This window comes from Aspergillus chevalieri, chromosome 3 (genome assembly GCF_016861735.1).
Source record: "Aspergillus chevalieri M1 DNA, chromosome 3, nearly complete sequence".
NCBI lineage: Eukaryota > Fungi > Ascomycota > Eurotiomycetes > Eurotiales > Aspergillaceae > Aspergillus > Aspergillus chevalieri.
The window spans coordinates 3,154,920-3,175,699 of NC_057364.1; the positions used below are offsets into that span (position 1 = coordinate 3,154,920).

General features: G+C 49.9%; 5 protein-coding genes across 5 annotated transcripts; 4 read left to right on the plus strand and 1 right to left on the minus strand.

Annotated features, from left to right (window-relative positions):
- Positions 1–44: 44 nt before the first annotated feature.
- On the plus strand, positions 45–1,767 carry ACHE_31126S (putative chromosome segregation protein (Pcs1); the record flags this gene model as incomplete). The annotated part of the gene is made up of 3 exons (XM_043277821.1): positions 45–978; positions 1,040–1,474; positions 1,532–1,767. 3 exons carry the CDS (start codon positions 45–47, stop codon positions 1,765–1,767), a joined length of 1,605 nt encoding a protein of 534 aa, XP_043135661.1.
- Positions 1,768–2,209: 442 nt separating this feature from the next.
- MCD4_6 (mannose-ethanolamine phosphotransferase MCD4) lies at positions 2,210–5,191 on the plus strand (the record flags this gene model as incomplete). The annotated part of the gene is made up of 1 exon (XM_043277822.1): positions 2,210–5,191. One exon carries the CDS (start codon positions 2,210–2,212, stop codon positions 5,189–5,191), a length of 2,982 nt encoding a protein of 993 aa, XP_043135662.1.
- Positions 5,192–6,174: 983 nt separating this feature from the next.
- Positions 6,175–9,545, plus strand: farA (CeGAL family transcription factor; the record flags this gene model as incomplete). Its single annotated transcript, XM_043277823.1, has 7 exons — positions 6,175–6,317; positions 6,452–6,476; positions 6,704–6,721; positions 6,783–6,913; positions 6,964–8,370; positions 8,421–9,434; positions 9,497–9,545. 7 exons carry the CDS (start codon positions 6,175–6,177, stop codon positions 9,543–9,545), a joined length of 2,787 nt encoding a protein of 928 aa, XP_043135663.1.
- A 3,079-nt stretch (positions 9,546–12,624) lies between these two features.
- ACHE_31129A (GMC family oxidoreductase) lies at positions 12,625–14,520 on the minus strand (the record flags this gene model as incomplete). Its single annotated transcript, XM_043277824.1, has 3 exons — positions 12,625–12,705; positions 12,762–12,925; positions 12,981–14,520. 3 exons carry the CDS (start codon positions 14,518–14,520, stop codon positions 12,625–12,627), a joined length of 1,785 nt encoding a protein of 594 aa, XP_043135664.1.
- Positions 14,521–15,497: 977 nt separating this feature from the next.
- On the plus strand, positions 15,498–17,343 carry ACHE_31130S (catalase; the record flags this gene model as incomplete). The annotated part of the gene is made up of 7 exons (XM_043277825.1): positions 15,498–15,531; positions 15,594–15,723; positions 15,779–16,013; positions 16,073–16,165; positions 16,228–16,647; positions 16,718–16,802; positions 16,853–17,343. 7 exons carry the CDS (start codon positions 15,498–15,500, stop codon positions 17,341–17,343), a joined length of 1,488 nt encoding a protein of 495 aa, XP_043135665.1.
- Positions 17,344–20,780: the final 3,437 nt, after the last annotated feature.

Here is a 20,780-nt window from a genome sequence, read left to right on the forward strand (position 1 = left end):
AAATACAAACAATCAGCTCTACGATCAATTCAAATGTGCTCAAAATGCCAAAGCGAAAGGCGACAACCAAGCTATCGGGCCTTGTCGGCTCCGACGATGAGGATGTCATGCAGGTCAATGGCACCGACAGCGGCCCCGACCCAGACACCGAACGTCCTGCTAAACGCGCGCGAGGAAGACCGGCTGCGAAAGCTACGGAAAGCAAGCTACCCCCGCCAATGAAGACTCGCTCGGGGAATTCTACTGTGCAGACTCAGGCGCATGAAGTTCCTGCGAAGAAAAAGCGAGGGAGGCCAAAGGGCAGCGGAGGTCGTTCTTCGACGGACGGGGCAGAACAGGTGTCGGAAAAGGAGGAACCCAAACAAACAAAACGACAGAATTCGAAATCGCAAGAGAGGGATGATGAGGCTGGATCGGATGACGACCTACAAGTTGCGCAGGATAATGCTCCAAAGGCGACCAAGAATGCGAAAGATGTGAAACTTACAAATGGCCGTGATCGGGAGAAAGCCAGCAGCAATGCGGAGAAGCTCATCAAATCTGATGGTGAATTTCAATACACGCCAACCCCCCGCAAGACCAAGTCTCTTGACAAGCCCAAGCAGCGAACAGAGTCGCCCGTGAAACAGGAGATGGAGGTTGATGAAGCCGATGAAACAGTTCCTGAGAGTCAAAAGACTGCTGCTGATGTTGTCGATGAGACAATCATTGAAGAGCCAGCACCTAGGCGCTCCTTATCGCCAACGAAATCCATGTTCCACAGGTCTTCCATTCCCCGTTTCTCCCTCTCTCCACAGAAACGAAGGTTGGAAGACGGGAAGACTAGCACAGAGCCGGAGCTGAGACGTAAAATCGGTGACCTTACGAAGAAATGCGATACCTTGGAAAACAGGTATCGTAACCTGAGAGAAATAGGAATTGTTGAAGCAAACAGCAACATGGAGAAGCTACGAAAACAGTGTGATGCAATGACAATTGGTATGTATCTCAAACCAAAGGGTTCAAAGGGTGCGGATACTAATTTGACTCGTTTTTACAGCTTCCAATGATCTTATTAGCTCTCTCAAGCAGGAACTCGAAGCGCAGAGGGCACTTGGCCAGCAAAGCCGCGCGCTCCAAAAACAATTGAAGGACCGAGATGCGGAAGTGGCTCAGTTCAAGTCACAAGCCGAAGAGGCGACTAGTCAACTTGCGGCCGCCCAGTCTGAAGTCAAGGCATTGCAAACTAAACTCTCTGCTGCTCGAAACACGGCTGCAAGTCTCGAAAGTGCTGTAGTGAAGGTCCCGGGGAGCGCCATCAAGGGTGGTGCTAACCGTGCCAATGCTGCTGCGAGTGCGGAAGCTGCCCACGCAGCTCAGTACGCGCAGCTCAAGGAAGACCTTTACAGTGATCTCACAGGCCTGATCATCCGGGACGTGAAGAGGAGAGAAGCTGACAGCCTATACGATTGTATCCAAACCGGTAGCAACGGAAGTAAGTTTCTGGGCAATCTGTTCTGCAAATTTAGAGAATGCGCTAACCTAAGGATAGCACTTCACTTCAAATTGACCGTTCCTCATGTGTCCTCTGCCAACTTTGAATCAGCTGAATTCCAATATATACCCCTTTTGGATGAGAACCGGGACCGTGACTTGGTTGCTATCTTGCCCGAATATCTCACGGTGGACATCACGTTCTCCCGTCAGCAGGCGTCAAAGTTCTATACCCGAGTTATTGATACGCTCACCAAGCGACGGAATAGCTCTTCTGCTTCTGCTTCTGGTTGATGGCGCAGCGATTGTTAATTTTTAAAGACTTGATAGGGTTTGCCTTTTTCGCATAGCAGGAGTCTTGGTGACACAATTGGATTCTTTCGAATAGCACAGGCGTTAGGAACTTGCATTTGTGTATGCAGACTGGTCCATAAACAGCGTCACTTAACTACTTGTATACACATGTACATGTCCTCGTAAGGTCCTCCAGGGGCTGCGTAAAGTGGACTGCAGCGTACCGTAGCCCACCGCCGTGCTCCATCAGCCGTCTCTGATTGGCGGTGACACCGGCGAATGATGCCGCCGCGGTTTAGCAGATTAAGTGTCCTCCAAATAATCCTGAGATGGATTGACAGCTGCTTGTTATTTTCCGATTATATTTTGTCCTTGGCCGTGATCGAGGGGCGATTCTATAGCTTACATTCTTTTTGCCCCAATTCCTCTTGGGTGGGAAATCATGGCGCGACTCGGCCGCGTTGGGTTCCTGACCCTCGCGGTAATATTCCACCTGATATACGCCTATTCGATCTTCGATATCTACTTCGTCAGCCCGATCGTGAGTGGCATGAGGCCATTTGGCGTCGAACGCGAACCAAACATCGAAGCACCAGCAAAACGCCTCTTCCTGTTCGTCGCGGACGGCTTACGTGCCGACAAGGCCTTCCAAGCACTACCTGACCCGTCGCCGGAGAACCCTGCGGACGCTGAGAAGAACGAGAACAGTGAACCGATACATCTTGCGCCGTTTATTAGATCGCGAGCGCTTTCGCATGGGACGTTTGGGATTTCGCATACCCGTGTGCCTACCGAGTCGAGACCCGGTCATGTTGCGCTTATTGCGGGATTGTATGAGGATGTGTCGTCGGTGACGACGGGGTGGAAGTTAAACCCAGTGAATTTTGATAGTGTCTTCAACCGGAGTCGGCATACATGGAGCTGGGGAAGTCCGGATATCCTTGCTATGTTCAAGGAGGGTGCGGTTCCTGGGAGGGTTGATGCAGACATGTACGGCGAAGAGGCGGAGGACTTTACGACCGATGCGACGCAGCTGGATACTTGGGTTTTTGATAGAGTGAAGGGGCTGTTTGGAGCGGCAAAACATGATCCAGAGTTGAATGCGAAACTGCGCGAGGATAAATTGGTCTTTTTCTTGCATCTTCTCGGTCTCGATACTACCGGCCATGCGTACCGTCCTTATTCCAAGGAATATCTGCACAACATCAAGATCGTTGACCAGGGCGTCAACGAGATTACAAAACTTGTGGAGGACTTCTACAATGACGATAAGACTGCGTTTATCTTCACCGCGGACCATGGCATGAGTGACCTGGGCAGTCATGGAGATGGACACCCCGACAACACCAGAACCCCGTTAGTCGCTTGGGGATCGGGCGTGGCTACTCCACGAATGCCGCAGGATGGCACTCCGTCTGGCCATGAAGATGGCGTCTCATCTGATTGGGCTCTGGACAGCTTCCAACGCCACGATGTCGCGCAGGCTGATGTCGCTGCCCTGATGACATACTTGGTCGGACTTGACTTTCCCGTCAACTCTGTGGGACAATTGCCATTGGATTACATCGATGCTAGTCCCAAGGAGAAGGCACTGGCTTCGTTCGCGAACGCGCGGGAAATTCTGGAAATGTACCGTGTCAAGGAGGAGCAAAAGCGGGCTGTGTTGCTTCGGTATACGCCCTACGAGCCGTTAGCGGACCACGGTGAGACCTCTGTGGAGGAGCACCTCAAGTCGATTGACGATTTGATCGCCGCTGGTGCATACGACGAGTCGATTACAATGTCCTCCGCCCTCATGGTGACCGCCCTGGAAGGTCTTCGCTACTTACAGACGTATGACTGGCTGTTCTTAAGAACTATTGTCACCCTGGGTTACTTGGGATGGATCGCCTACGCGCTGACCACTGTCATTGACTTGCACGTTTTGCATGGAACTTCCGATTCGAACCGGACTCTAGGGAGTACCATGTTCTTCTCGTCCGTTTTGGCCGCTCTGTTTTCCGTTCTGCTGTACCAGCAGTCCTCATGGAGATACTACTTCTATGCGGCATTCCCGATCTATTTTTGGGAGGAAGTGATTGCCCGGAGAAAGGCGTTGTCTGCTGGTCGCGCGATCTTGCTGGGCCATGTCAATTCTGCCGCGGGGTATTTAAGCTTTGGCATTCAGATTGTGATATTCCTTGGTGTTCTGGAAGGATTAGTCCAATCTTATTTCCATCGGGAGATCTTCACAGTTTGTTTTGTGTTGGGTGCTTTGTGGCCCGTCGCGTATGGCATTAATTTTGTCAAGAAGCATGCTTTCTTATCGGCGACATGGGCTATCGGCTGCTGTCTTATGAGTACATTTACTCTGTTGCCGGTGGTGAAGATTGAAAGCATCACCACGATAACACAAGGTGCCTTGTTGATGTTCTTTACCGGTCTCTTGTATCTTCTCTTTGAGGGCGACATCTTGAAGCGGAGCAAAACACAGGTGTCAGATGCTGTGAACAACAGTGGTTCGCGGATCATCATGGGTATGCAGATCGGTATGGTTTTGCTTGCGACGATTGTTACCCGTTCCAGTGCTGCTTCTCTGCAAGCTAAGCAGGGACTTCCGCTTGGTAACCAGGTGGTCGGATGGGGCGTGCTGGTTGCATCACTGCTGCTGCCCTTCCTCCACCGTCTGTATCCTAACGGCCACTATATCCACCGGTTGATGGTGCTTTTCCTCACATTCTCGCCTACCTTTATCATCCTCACCATCTCCTACGAAGGACTGTTCTATTTTGTGTTCTGCATGACCCTGATCACTTGGGTTCGACTCGAACATGCAATCTACGTCCATACCGCCGCACCGGCCAACCCAACCGGCAAGGCCAACAACGTCCCAAAGAAACCAAGCACCGAATCTGCGACAACCGTCTCCGACCAAACATACCACTACCGCTCGCTAACGCTCTCCGATACCCGCGTCGCCCTATTCTTCTTCTTCCTGCTCCAATCCGCGTTCTTCAGCACGGGAAACATTGCCTCCATCTCCTCCTTCTCCCTCGAATCCGTATACCGCCTAATCCCCACCTTCAGCCCCTTCAGCCAAGGCGCTCTCCTCATCCTCAAGATTCTCATCCCCTTTGCAATCATCAGCGCAAACCTGGGCATCCTCAACCGCAGACTACAAGTGCCCCCTAGTGCATTATTCATGGTTGTCATGTCGATATCGGACGTGATGACGCTGAACTTCTTCTACATGGTGAAGGACGAAGGATCTTGGCTCGACATTGGCACCACGATCAGTCATTTTTGCATAGCGAGTTTCCTGTGCACGTTTGTGGCGGGGTTGGAGTTTCTGAGCGAGGTTTTTGTTAGCGGAGTGGATATCAAGACTGCGAGTGCAGCAGTTGAGGCTGTTGATGGGAGTGTGGAATCAGACCGGAGGCACTGATTTGTCGTCTTTTCTTTTAATGTTTTTTTTCTTTCTTTCTTTTTCTCGCATCTACTGTGTAATAGAATTCTGGGCCAATACATGTTGTAATATATCTAATCTGGCGTGGCTTATAGATTCTGGATGGAATGATGGACCAATTATTGGCGTTTGCCTTGTACTAGTAGCACCCTGATACATATCGACCCTCCAGATCGACACTGCCAAGCGGGAGGTTGGCATAATGACAGAGTACTTAAAGAATCTGGGATGCTGGACCTCGGCATCACAAGGGATTCAGAGTCTGGGGTTGCGGGGGTTGCGTCAGTGTATGCAGAGGGGATACGAGTACGGAGTATGGGGTATGTGTATACTGCGATGTGTAGGGAGAAGAAAACTGGTGTATATAATGGGGTACGTAGATACAGAGTACATCCTTCGTAGTACTCCGTAGTAAAAGTATTGATCGATCGCAAACTCTTCCCAAAAAGTGAAGCCACAAGGCTTTTTCAGGGCCAAAAGCTGATCTGAGCGTGGCAGTAGACTTGACATATGCGTACGAAGCACTAGTTGGTAGTGAAACTGGTATTTCCACGCACCGTCCCAGTGGACTCGCACTCCGTTTCCCTCCTGGCTTGGATTAACCCCAGAGGACCCTTGTTCAATCCCATTGCAGGAGAAATTCTTTGGTGTTTTCTTCCCTATTGCCCTGTTTATTGTTTGTTCTCTGTGGTGACTATTACTACTACTGTATACTCTTCAAGCCCCCTTCCTTCTTCTCCCCCTGTTTTCATTCACGACCCCGAAAATCGAGTTGCCAAAAAACCCAGCCTGACTAACGACACGCCCGAAACTATCGGCGCTTCCATTATTCTTTTTTGATCTCTTTCTCTTCCCGACGACAATCCAACACACCCATTTAGCGTCTTATTTCTATTATCCTATCTTCAAACCACCGGACTGGATGGAGAAATAATTTCACCCAAACTGCTCTACACCAGGCAATGAACACCGCCGCGGACTCTTACCACGATTCTGCTCGAGCTGCTTCCTCCAAAGCCTCCCCGGCCCCGAGTACTGCGGGCTCGACGGGTACTTCGGGAATTACCGTGCGCACCGGTCCAAACGGCCAGATGAGTTTTAGAAGGTGGGTTGTCTTAGATTGGTGGTGGTGATGGTTGCGGTGCTGTCGCGGGGTTGAGGGGGAAGTGAAGAGAGTTGGATGGATATCTGGGGTAAAAGGAAAGGAAAACACATGCTAATATTTACCTAATCTGACAGACAACGGGCGTCGCGCGCTTGCGAGGTACGTCTCTTATTTTTATTTGTTCTCGTTGCTGTCTGGTCCTTTTCTGCTTCCTTCGAGGGTCGACGCGACTGTGTATGAGCCGAGGTGCCGAGGCTTTTCTTGGGCGGTGGCTATGGCTTGCAGGCACGTTGGTGTGCATAACATGCATACTGTCGCATAGATAACGCTATCATTTCTTTTTCTTATTTATTGGACTATGGCTAATGTTATATCTGATTTTATAGACCTGCCACGCTCGAAAAGTGAGTCGTCCCCGTCGCTGTTCCGTCTGATCCCCCGACCGCTGACCGCGCCCGTGTCCAGGTTCGTTGCGATGCGGCCAGTCTAGGTGTGCCATGCACCAACTGTGTAGCCTTTTCCATCGAGTGCAAAATTCCAACGCCAAAGCGAAAAAAGAATGCAAAGTCGAAAGAGCCGAATGGGTATGATACTGGGTATATATTGTCCGCGCGTGTTCCGCGACCGGTCTAACATGGGTTTGTAGGAACGACGAGCGCAACGACATAAAACCCCGGCAAACCGTCTTCCCATCGCAGGAAAAGGATGCTGCTTTTGGGTACCGCAAGGACCGCATGGCCGTCGACGGCATGCCGGTTACAACCCTTACTGACTCGCAGGCCGAGCAACAGGCATCCGACAACTCCGCCTATGCCCAACTTATGAAACCCAAGTTCGCGCGCGCCCCGATAAAAGAAGCAGGTCGAGTCGCCTATCTCGGAGAATCCTCGAACTTGTCCTTGTTGGTGCAGGATCGCCATGGCACCACGGATGTCGTCCATTATCCTCTCCCGCCGAATGTTAGGGGGTCGCGCTCTACCTTGACGGATCTGGATAGTCTCGAACTCGATATCCTCCACCAGCGGGGTGCATTCCTGCTGCCGCCGAAGCCACTTTGCGATGAATTGGTGGATGCATATTTTAAATGGGTCGCCCCCGTCGTTCCCATCATCAACCGTAATCGCTTCATGCGCCAATATCGTGATCCTAAGAATCCCCCATCCTTGCTGCTGCTGCAAGCCATTCTCCTTGCAGGCTCTAGAGTGTGCACGAACTCGCAGCTCATGGATGCCAATGGCTCGACCACGCCAGCGGCTATGACATTTTATAAACGGGCAAAGGCGTTGTATGATGCCAACTACGAGGATGATCGGGTGACCATCGTGCAGGCATTGGTCCTCCTGGGCTGGTACTGGGAAGGCCCTGAAGATGTCACAAAAAATGTTTTCTACTGGACGAGGGTTGCCATGGTCGTCGCGCAAGGATCGGGCATGCATAGAAGCGTCGAATCGTCCCAGCTCAGCAAGCCGGACAAGCGACTGTGGAAGCGGATATGGTGGACTCTCTTCACGCGAGATCGCTCTGTCGCTGTGGCCCTTGGACGCCCGATTGGCATCAATACGGACGATTCGGATGTCGGAATGTTGACCGAGGAGGACTTCCTCGAGGACGAAATCGATTTTCCTGCTGAGTATGGCCCTGATCCGGTGCATGTGCAGTTCTTCCTTCAATATGTCAAACTCTGTGAGATCATGGGACTGGTTCTCTCGCAACAGTACTCGGTGGCATCCAAGTCCAGGCGGATGAATGCCATGGATCTCACCCATTCGGACATGGCTTTGGCAGATTGGCTTCAGAACTGCCCTAAGGAAGTCTGCTGGCAACGGTCCCGCCATCACTTCTGGGCCGCTCTTCTGCATGCCAATTACTACACTACTCTCTGTCTTCTTCATCGTGCGCACATGCCGCCAGCCTCGTCAGTGCCGAGCAGCTACAGAGTCGAGGAAATGGCATACCCGTCACGGACGATTGCTTTCCAAGCCGCTGGGATGATCACGTCTATTGTCGAGAATTTGCAGACGCATGATGAGATCAGATATACTCCTGCGTTCATGTACGTCAGCTTGCTCATTTTATTCATGGTCAGTCGCTAACTCCCTGCAGTGTTTACAGTCTGTTCTCGGCATTGATCATGCACGTGTATCAAATGAGGTCGTCGGTGCCCTCCATCGTAGCTACCTGCCAAGAGAGAATCAACATCTGTATGCAAGCTCTCAAGGACGTATCGAAGGTGTGGCTGGTGGCCAAAATGGTGCATACCCTATTTGAGTCCATTCTGGGCAACAAGGTTCTCGAAGAGCGCCTACAGAAGGCTGCCGGAAAGCGACACCAGCGCGTACGGCCAGAAGGTCAAATTCATCATCCACCTCCGCCCCCGAGACGACCCGACCTACCTCCCAAGCGCAAGTTCGACGACATGGATCTGAGTCTGCCGAATGGAGGCCCCACTCCCCCAGTCTCGTACGAGCGATCTCGTCCGCAAACTCCTGCGGCCACGCCATCCAGGGATGAACTGGGACAGCATTCGGCATCGAATCTTCCCCATGGTTCGCCTGGTGTGCCTCGAGAATCTTTGACTGGCACGGGTCTCTCCCGTGGGAATACACGACCAACGACGCCCTTCAATGGACAATTCTCTTTGCCAGCGACTCCCCCCGATCTCTTCCTTGTCACACGAACCTCGCCTAACCTCTCCCCATCCCTCTGGGAAAACTTCCAACCCGAGCAACTGTTCCCCGACGGCACAGCTTTCTTCCCCGAACTAGCCTCACCACACGACGGTGCAGTCGACCCCCAACTGCAAATGCAAAGCCAGCTCCAAACACAGAACATGCAACAACGCATGATGGTGAGCAACCAACACATGCCCCGCACAGTCTCCGGCGCCGGCACCCAAGGTAGCCCAGAAATGCTCTCCGCCATTCCAGCCGGAATAAGCGTGCAACCGCAACAATCACAGCAGATGTTCGATGTCGAGAACCAGCAAACCTGGCCGATGCAAGGCCTCGATCCGCCGCTGAGCACGGCGGGCCTGGAAAACGCCAGCCAAGATGATAACTGGAGTAGTAGTTCTCGGAGTGGACCTACTGCGCCGACGACGTTGAATGTTGAGGATTGGTACGTCCCTCTCCCTCTATCTATTGTAACTGGTGTGTGTGTGCTAACCGTGTGCTCTGCAGGTTCCAATTCTTCGGTATCAACGGTAGTTTTGGCGAAATGGCTGGTTGATTTACTGAGTCAGGTTGGGTTTGGTTTTATCGGTGTTTTCTATGTATATAGATTTGTTTTTGCGTCTTGTGCTTGTTTGGAACTACCCTGGCTGGCGCTCGGTTGTGTAATCTAGTTATGGATGGAATTTGTTTTCTGTGATTCAACAATATACATTCTCAAACACTTCACATTTCCATCGCTTAATTGATGAGTTCCCTGGACCAGATAGTTCTGGTAATAGATGGCATATGGGGCCCCAGATGCTCGATTCAGCGCTACCATCTTCGGTGAATTGTGATCTGTTTCTGAGTATACTATGGTTTTGTTCTTTTGTTTGACTGTGACCTTTTCATGCTTGTTTTATCTATACATAGCATGGCACGGACTTGGTTTCCTTATCTTTACCATTTGTTTCCTGTCCAATTCGTACCAGGATATTAGCATTCCTTTATGAGTTTCCGAATATCGACACCAGCGTTTTCGACTCAATCTCGCTGGCCACTCCTCAGAGTACCCATCAATCCCAAGTTCTCATTTCCCAGCTGATGTATCCTCTCGCTGCCGTTGATACACATTCATAGCACGGCACGTTGACCAAAAGTCAAACGGACATACGAAAAGCCCGTTTTCAGGTCGTGGACCTCTGCCGCCCCCATAGACGTATAAAATCCATCTATCGTTCTGGAGCATCTTCTCTGTTCCAAGCTTCATAGAACTAAAGGACAGCCTGATGTGTCTGCTACGATCTTTCATCAACATTCATCCCCGGTTTCATCAGCCACTACGTCGATGGATAGCAAATGTCATAAATCGACAGAACTGTTCGAGTGCATTGTGCTCTGGTAGGCGGTTGATATGCCATGATGCATATGGCAAAAGAAATCGTGTATGTACTTATCGCTAATCAGTAAGTACGTATACGTTCTATGAATCGGTGATTTGATATGCCTGGGTGCAACGCGGATTTGACGTGGGCACCCGTGTTTATACCGCTTAATTTCCAAAGCTTGTCATTTCTGTGACGGTTGTGTTCCTGCCTCGGAGATCATATCAATTGGTAACACTATTTGTTTGTGAGGTTTGGTTTCGAGTTCATCGAAGTGGCATTGGTTGCGTTATTGTTAGGCCCCTTTTTGGGGTTTTCTATGGGAGTGCGACTCGTGTTGTTTTTCAGACCTTCTTTCTAACATGGTTACTAGTATCAACGTTGAGGGTACAACCTATGGAATTGTTCTTGAAGATTGGCAGAAAACGCACCACAACGTGCGCCGAGATGATTGGGGCCAATTTGGAGAGGATGGATATCCTCGTGAAACGCTGGTCGACTGAATGATATGTAGATAGATAGGAGCATGAGTCACACCCCTTATTCTATCTTATTCTATCATTCGCATTGACTTATTCAATTATGGGCTTGCAATACTTATGTGACCATAAAGTCTATGTGTGGGGCGATTCTGTGGTGGATAGTAGAAAAGACAGACAAAGCATATCGGACCACGGAAGTGAGGTGGTCACGGCTTTAGCCTCTGAAGAATGCGGGATTCGTCCAGTTTTTGACTGAGGAACCGGGTCATAATGGCTTGTTGGCAATGGGTCTTCATTGGATGGTAGATCGTACCAAAGGTAGGTCCGGCCACATTATCCTCAGTGAGTTGATACAACTCGTACATCTCATCTTTTATAAACTGAAGAGGTTTTTGAGACGGAGTTAAGTTTACTGATTGCTTTCCCTTGTGGGTATCGTATTTTTTCACACTCCTGCTTGCCGTTGTAAATAGTAATGGTAACATTGCGACTGTGAGAACACTACTTCGGGCTAAATGATCTCATTATTGATTGCGGAGTATTTTAGTTCTCCCAGGAAATCAAGTATCATTGCGCAGGTATGTAGGTCACAGGTATAAATCTTCCGCAACTGAGTAACCCCATTGCTATGAATTCGTTTTCGATGACATCCTCAAGATTGCCCAATACACATTCATTATTCGCTTATGCCGCGATACTCTTTTCCAGCGAATCTTCTCGAGAGCCCTGTGGCAATCTCGAGCACTTTTTGTCAGAATGCTTAGTCCGTTTGCAATTCGTTCGTGAAGATCTGTCTCTCGGCTTCCCTGGTAGAGTGGGTTGTAACAGCGCGTGCTCCATGTTTCGACTTTCCAACAATGTATGGTCACCAAACACGGGGTATTGTGGGCGATGCATGCTAGGAACCAGTACGCCCAGAGTGTCGATCTGGCTTGAGCGACGGACAGTCCAAAAACTTTTGACTGGATATGTCCAGTCTGGCTATTAGGAGCGTCAGTAGTGGCTGTTGGTTTTATATCATTCTCCCTCTCGTAGCCATTTCTTACAATTCCAGCATAATGCTCTTCCGAAGAGTGATTTCGACCAATCTGCCCCCGAAGGTGCTCGTGACAGTCTGTAAGTTCTTTCATAGGCGTCCACATCTGAATATTGTCCGGTTTTCCTTCCCTTCGGTCGAGCCAGGAGTCAATGATTGCTTCAACCAGATGCTCGATGAGCCCAATAAGTTCCTTAAAGTGCGAGAAATAAAAGGTGAATTGTTGCAGCAGCCATAGGCAAACAAATGTACTTCAAGTAAACCTTCCGCGTTTTGGTAGTTGATCATGCATTGAAAAGCAATGCCAGTAACCGACCACCGAGATAGTTGAGAGGTACCGGGTATGTGTCATGCATGGTGATCAGAAGGAATGGATAGGCTTTTGGTGAATAGTGATAGGTAGCTCATTCACTGTAGCCTCGTGACAAACAATCACATTAAAGCTCCCACGACCAATGTTTTAAATGGAGGGTCGCTTGAATTGGGCCAACGTATAAACATCATCTACCCAGGATCTATGTCAAAATATGCAAAGCCAAGCGCCATAAGCAAACAGAAAGAGAAATCAAGTCCTTGAACATTACTCTACGCCTTTGGCTTCCTTATCGACGAATCGTCATTCGGCATACATTTGTCAACCATCTCAATTTTTCTCTGATATTATGCAAAGCCTAACCAATACATAAGAAAACAATAGAAGCCAGAAAACTCCAATGTGCAATCATCCCATGTTCAACACCGTTCTTGACCTGCTCACAGCCTACTTGGAACAAAGTATGGGATATTCTGCCTTTCATACAAGTCTTTGTGCTGGGCCTTGATAATATCGGCACCCTGAAATTTATTCGTTAGTTGTGCCATGCTTTGGAAGGACGTAGGTTTGGTCTTACCTTCTCGCCAATCATGTACACTGAGTTTTGAATGCGACAGTCAGGAATGACGGGCATGACAGAAGCATCCATGACGCGAAGGTTCTTGACACCATGAACGCGGAGCTTGGAATCAACAACACCCTGGCGAATGCTCTTCGACAGACGCGCTGTGCCACAAGGGTCTGAAATACAATTAGTAACTGCAACGGATAGAAAAGGAGATTGATAGATACTTACGGAATCCGGTCTGACTCCGCTCCAACACGGCTTTGTTCATAGCCTCGTCCGAGTGGATGGGCATCTCCCAGGGATACTCCCCGACAACAATGTCTTTGAATCCTTGGCCGTTTAGGAGAACATCATAGGTCCATCGGACACCCTCACGCATAGCCAAGATATCCAGGTCATTGGCGAAAAAGTTCAAGTTGATATTGGGGTCAATAAGCGGATTCGCGCTATTGAGCGTGACCTCGCCACCTTCAGACACTGGGCGCAGAAGGTCCACTATGACCGTCATGTAGCTGCCCTCCTTCGGCACAGGGTAATGCCACTGGAACGCAGTGCTGAACATGCCCACAAAGTCCAGTTCGAAATGTGGTTGGCCGCCTGGTCCAAAGGGATCAAGGCCGTTGTTTGCTGCTTTGGCTTCGCGGTAGGCGGGATATTTTTCCAGACGCTCGTCGATTCGGGGGAAGCCTACGAGTTCCAGAAGGCCGGATGCTGCTGGGCCGGTCTTGTCTCGGCGGTAGGCGGCAACTGCAGCTTCGTTGGAGGGGCCCGCACGCAAAAGGTGGTCGTCAAGCGCATAGCCATCTTTCAGTCGTAGGACAAAAGGGACAATAGGATGGTCGAGTAAGTGCTTTCCAACATGCGGGGAGTCAACTACAGTCTTGATTCCGTGCTGGGCCAATTCTGCTGCAGGGCCGATGCCGCTAAGCAAAAGCAACTTTGGAGTCTCGAAGACGCCCTGGGAAACGATGACTTCCCGGTCCGCATAGAAGTCGTGTTCAGCGCCGGTCGATGGATTGATGACGGAGATACCCACACATGTGTTGCTCGCGCCATCGATCAGTAGGCGCTTAGTATTGCAGGACGAAAGAATAGTGACGTTCGGCTTGTTTTGCAGATAGAGGAAACTGCCCTGGCGCTCTCCCTTATAGATCGTGTCCACACAGTGAGTGAGGCCATGCATCTCACCCGAGTAGATGTCTTCCGAGAGAGGCTCACCCTTCGACACCCAGGCGCTTGTCAGTGCTTCCCGGAAAGGTTGGAGCTCTGGGACAAGCTCCGCATGGGCAATCTGAACAGGACCACCAGTTCCGATCTTGTCGAGGTCGGACGGGTACAGTTTCTCATCATCGTGATAGGTCGCACATTTGCGGAGATACTCGACACAATTGTCCCAGGTCCATTCATCACCGCCAAACTCAGCCCAGTCGTCAAAGGTGGCTTTGGATCCAGGGATCCAGGTGAAGTAGTTGGCACAGGAGCTGCCACCAAGAATCTTGCCGCGGGTGTTTGGTTTCTCGGTACGCTCATAGTCGTCGCGCTTGATCATGGCGCTCTTGTAGGCCCAGTCGTACTTGCTGCCTCGGATTCCGAAGGACTTGGATGGGGTGGTGATGTCTTCAATTTGGTGTGGGTTGGCAGTGCCGGCCTCGATGACTAGGACGCGGACGTTTGGATTTTCAGCCAAACGGCCAGCGACGGCGTTTCCAGCAGTGCCGCCGCCGGCAATGATGAAGTCAAATCGAGAATTGTTTGTATTGGTAGCCATTGTACCGAGGGGAAGATGTGAAGAATTCGGATATTCACTATTGAAACTGAGTGATGAATGTAGTGTTGTCCTGGAGGGGTCCCTCGATCTATATAAATACTTCTTTTTTCATGGTCATGATCAGTCTTGTAGGGCCCATTTGCCTCTATGATTGCTGATGAGGAGGTAGCCGACTTCCGTGTGCATTCCATTCTCTCCTCACGTCGTTGAGTTACTATTCCATACATTCAACGGGTTCGTGACAGTCTTACTCATAGTCTCAACTTAGTTTCCATGACAGGCGAGGTCCACAAAAAAGGAACCAGCGTCGAACATTCCGTGGAACTCCCCGAAGCTAGACCGCGTCGGCAAAGCATCGGGATTCGCTCGGAGTATAGCTTGTCCCTCGCCGAGAGGTCAATTAGTATTTCCTCTTCCAGAATAAATACATTTATGATCCGCGGTATCCATCGTGAGGGGAATCCTGTTGAGAAATGTGGATCTCCATGCTGTGTATAGGTGCTTGCCCTTCTCAAATGCACCCACAGATTGGACGGAGTGAATAATCTTTCATGCCTCCGGACATGCTATTCCCCTCACGGAACAACAATGTATAACTTAATTATAGATGAGGGGAAAATCAAAGCAGAAAAAAATTGTTCTCCGCATATGTACCTGATATCGTCAGGGTAGTTGCGGGCTACCGGCGTGTGTGTCCGAATTCATCCCGATATCTCAATCTTCCTGGAGGAATCACTGATACGCCACTTAGAGGAGAATGTTTTCTAATACAACTGGCTGTAGAATCGGGACATCGGCAAGTAACGGACGACGCTGGCTTTCTTGGGGCTGACATATCTGAGTATGGATGTGAGGAGACACGAAATCTATATATAAAGGACGAATGTATAGGCTCAAGCGAGAAACATCTATTATCCCTATTCTCTCAGCACTTCTGATTCCATCACTCTTACTTACACGCAGTAATCATCTAAGCCATGAAGCCCGCTTCCAACTTTACCTTGGGCGAAGGTAGAGTAACATCCTACTCATACATGCACATCTATCACTAACCTTGCCGTTCTCTTCTACAGGACAGCCCCTTTCAGACCCTGCAGTCAGCACAACCCTCCCAACTTTCGGGGGAGGTGGTCTGGTTCCACTCCAAGACACACTACTCCTCGAGACTTTAGCACATTTCAATCGGGAACGGATTCCAGAAAGGTAAGCTCATCACTTGGAACTGAGTCTTATGAACCCCCTCGGCTGACCCATGCAGAGTCGTCCATGCTAAAGCAGCCGGTGCTTGGGGTGAATTCGAAGTCACTCATGATGTTTCACATCTGACTGGGGCAAAATTCCTTCAGAGTGTTGGAAAGAAGACGCCAGTGCTATGCCGGATCAGTACAACTGGAGGTGAAAAGGGAAGCCCGGATACTGTTCGAGATGTCCGGGGGTTTTCTGTTAAGTTTTATACTGAGGAAGGCAATCATGATATTGTGGGAAACCATGTGGTATGTCGCAAAACGGAATCCCTTTTTATGGAGAAAGAATCTGACGGAGACTTTAACAGCCTGTTTTCTTCGTCCGGGATCCTGTCAAGTTCCCCTCGGTAAATCGCAGTCACAAGAAGCATCCGCAGTCGAATACGGCCGATGCAAACATGGTAAACATTGGGCTTTTTTTTTTTTTTTTTCCTCTTGCAAAGCTGACTCAAAGATACACCAGTTTTGGGACTTCCACGTCCACAACCCTGAAAGCGTTCATGCTCTAGTTCACCTCTTTGGCTCTCGTGGCATCCCGGCCTCAGTCCGCCGCATTACAGGCTTTGGTGTGCATACATTCAAGCTACTTGCCCCCGATGGGTCCTTTAAGTACTGCAAGTTCCACCTCCGTCTGCTGCAGGGGGTAGGCAACGCGTCCTCAGACGAGGCCATGCGCCTTGCCGGTGTGAATCCGGATTTCCACACACAGGAGCTGTTCGATGCAATTTCTCGCGGAGATTACCCGTCGTGGGGTTTGTATATCCAGGTTATGGACCCTAAACAGGCTGAGAGACACGGCCTGGCGATGTTTGATATTACCAAGGTCTGGAATCATAAAGACTTTCCGTTGATTCCTGTTGGGAAGATGACGTTGAATAAGAATGTAAGTCTCTTTATTGGTTTGACTCTTTCCTCTTCGTTCTATTTGAGCCGTTATTGATGGTGAATAATAGCCGGTAAACTACTTCGCGGAAATCGAACAAGCGGCTTTTTCGCCGTCAAACATGGTTCCTGGCATTACTTCCTCCCCAGATCCGAGTAAGTACTGGCCCTTTCGAAGTAATAGAAGATTACTTAACGGTATAAAGTGCTTCAAGCACGCATGTTCGCATACCCAGACGCCCAACGATACCGTCTCGGCGCAAACTACCAGCATCTCCCCCCTAACCAACCAATTGCCCCAGTGAACGCCCCCTACCAGCGCGACGGCGCGGCCACAATCACTTCCAACTACGGAGCAACGCCGAGTTACGTTCGCAACGGATCCACCCGACACGGCATTAGGAGCGAGTCTGCATCGACTGCGCAAGCGGTGCGACATGACGAATGGCTCCGAGGGGGAACTACTCTTGGATTAAATGAGGTTCCGGATACTGAGGATGATTATGTGCAGCCGAGGGAGTTGTGGAGGAGGGTATTTGATGATGCGGAACGGAGGCTGTGGGTTTCGAATGTTGCGGGGAGTTTGGAGGGAGTTTCGGATGACTTGAAAAGGGGTGTTATTGAGATGTTTGGGAGGGTGGATTTGGAGATGGGGAATATGCTTGCAGCGAGGATTAGGGAGACTGCTAGATTGTAAGGTGTGATGCTGGTGGTCAGATACTGTAATGGATAGTTAGATAACCCTAAATTTCAGTGATATTACAAACGAAAATGCCTGTTTGAGCATGATATTGTTCAGAGCCAAATTCCAGACCATGTATAGAGTTTCCGAGGTTGGAAGCATTCGCAGTATGGCTGGAAGAACGTCTCATTACTCTGGATCTCGTTCCTGAGGATGTTCGGATACCATATTTACCTCCTTGTTTCCTTTGCAACCGGAAGAAATGCCTGTATAATTTATCCAGGTTGGGAACTACAAATTGTCCCTTGAACTTGGTAATTCATAATCTCAGGCTCGTTGTTCAATGATCTGCATAATGTCTTGCATTCTAAGGATACTTCTGGTAGAAAATTCATACCATCCTCACTGATCAGACGCGACCCAGTCATCTCTCACCCTAATTATCCATAATCGATAAGATTTCCCGAAAACGAACGAGGTGCAGCGAAAGCAAGTACTTTGTAAAATCGATGGATGTCTGCGCAATGCTTTCTTTGGGTTGCTTTAAGAGTTGCTGACCTATCTACAATCTAGGAGACCAGAACTGCTGGAAGATTCGACAATTTCTTCATCGGCAGTGGCCCCTTGTAAATTGGATGAGTTCATATATGAAGCAGCTGTGGTTCTATTCTGTGAGCATCTTTCCTTCTACAGAAGACCCGATAATAACGTACCCTGCGGATATACGTTCTATATATTATCGCGTCAATGGGAACAAGCCATCGAAACCGTGCCAGCTGCCAGGCAACACATACAATTCCGCCGACATGCTATGCTTACGGAACACGTAGTAGGTGACATTTGAGTCTCAAATCTACATACCCCGCCTTGCTGAACCCCGCATTTTTCTACATTTTTGGTAGATCGTGCAGATGATCGCGCTGCATTTGTATTTGGCCCCAGCCCTGTTAGTATCCATCGGCCGGGATATCTAAACAATTGCTTCTCAGCACTCTCTGCACTTTCATCCAAGAGCTGTACGCGCCTGTGAACAAGTCTTTTTTCTGGGATTTTGTTGTCCAAAGCTAACAGATGTGCGACGGCCACATTACGAATGTGGACGCCATCATTGATTCTGCTCCTGTAATCTGTACCTATAGCGCTCAAATACGAGGCAATGTCAGCGCATCTGACTGGCTGATGCTGATCAGAAGCAGGGAAATATAGATGGCGTTGACTAACCAAATAGTGAGATATGCAGGTGCAAGGCCGAAATAATTAGAGCCAACTAGGAAGTATACCTATCTGGTGAGCGAGCGGCGGAGCTGACTGCAGCTCTTCACTCGATCGCGGGATCCACATGGAGCATAGGGCTTTTGCACTTGCGCCGGATGTATACTGCAATTCTCTGGCCACAGATCACATATGCCTCCTTAACGTGGCCCGTTCGAGCAGGACATGGCTTTCAAGGCGCGATCAAGGCCGCCACCAAGGCATTGAATTCTATTCAATGGCAAATCTTGTATCGGATCGCCGGTGCTTTTCGAACGACCTCCCGAGCGACGCTGCAGATTGCTCTCCATGTGCTTCCGGCGCCGATCACTGTGGCACGCCAGGCAGAGGAAGGCTGCCTCCGGATATATACCTCGCCGCTTCATCATTTACTCCATGAGATCCGACGTTCTGGTCAACGCCCACTACCAAAAACGCAACGAGATCACGCCCGGCTGTCACGACTTATTGACCCCAATAATGATTCCTTGATGTCCCCACTAGAGAGACTGGAGTGGCACTTGGCCATCAAACGCATGGAAGTGGTTCACCCGTATGTTTGTCCCCCCTGGTGGGACGGCCCCTCAATCAACATTGCTGACACCCGGAATCAGCCCTCAATGCCCACCAATCAGTGCTCCGGAAGGGAGCCGATATCATTGCCTATACTAGTCGCAGCGCAACAGAGCGCGGGGTGGCAGCGGCAGCGGTGGTCTCCCAGCAAGGGAGATACACCGCTTGCCTGGGCACCCTAGCTAGACACACGGTCTACGCAGCAGAATTGCAGGGGATACTCATAGCACTTCAACGGACTATATGAGCTAGCACCCCAGTCCGGCGGCATTTTAACCTCGATCGGAGCCGCCAGGTGGTAATGTTTACAGATAATCAAGCAGCTATTCAGGCTTGCGAGCACCCTGGGTGGAGCTCTGGGCAATATATCTTATGATCTATTGCGAGAATGGTGAACGCGCTGCGGGAACGAGGCTGGGATCCCCAACTGCAATTGATCCCTGGCCACGAAGGAGTTTACAGCAATGAACAAGCTGATGAACTTGCACGCCAAACAGCGGACGCCCCAGTAGACGCCCCAGTAGACGCCAATGCTAGTATGAAACCTGTCCTCCAGGTCAGTCAACGCCAGATAATACGATCACACGCCAACGAGCAGTGGAAGGTTTCATAGGAGTTTAGCGATCACGGGGCCTTGCTCCGCTGTCTCTTCAGTGAACCCACCCGTGCAACTCTCCATCTGCACTACAGGCTCCGCCGGGCCGCCAGCTCAGCGCTGGTTCAGATGCTAACAGGGAAGATCGCCCTCGCTAGTTACCTTGGCACATTCAATGCCATGGAGACCACCGACTGCTCATGTGGCTGAGGTCGACAAGATGTCCGCCACATACTACTCCATTGCCCCTGGCACGCAATATCGTGATTGGCGGTCATTTCTAACAAGGCCAGATCTAGTCACCAAAGCCGCACGCTTTACGCTGAGCAAAAGATTCCTTGGGCAGTTCAATGCCTTACCAACGTCGTATCAAATCTCCACACGAGATTAATATAAAAGGAGCCAGTCAGATTCGTCCTTACATGGGCTGTTAAAACTGGCCATCCGTCTGATCTAGACGAGATGTCCAGTTGTCCTTTGCAATAGATGAGATGGGAACAAGGCAGATTACTAGGGCTAGCCGCCTCTCTGAGGCCGCTAAATTTACAGCTTTTTCAACTGTACAAGCTTGCCTGACCACCCTGCGAAGCCGGAATCATCAACCGATTTGGCGTCTATATATTATGTATAGTTATATATCGTCACCTCTCGGCTGCCGTTGGGCCAGCATGTAAATATTTGGCCATTCGCCCAATCGTCCCGCAGTGAGCTGCCGCCAATCGGCCAATATGGCTGACAGATGTGTGTAGGAATAAATAATGATGATGATGATTATGATGATGAAATGAAGTTTATCACTGAAGGAGAGTTCAATATTTCCGACGAGACAGGGCAGACGGTGAGTGCGAAACCTGGGCACGTGTTATATTTCCCTCGTGGCATCCTGGCCACCTATACCCCTGAGTCCTATGGCATGGGTTTTCACGTACAATCCTTCCTTTTCTGTCGGCCAGATCAATGCTGATTTTAAAGGTTATACAACGCGCGCGCAAAGTACTGCAAGCATTCTCTCAATCCGACTACTTTTCTGCTG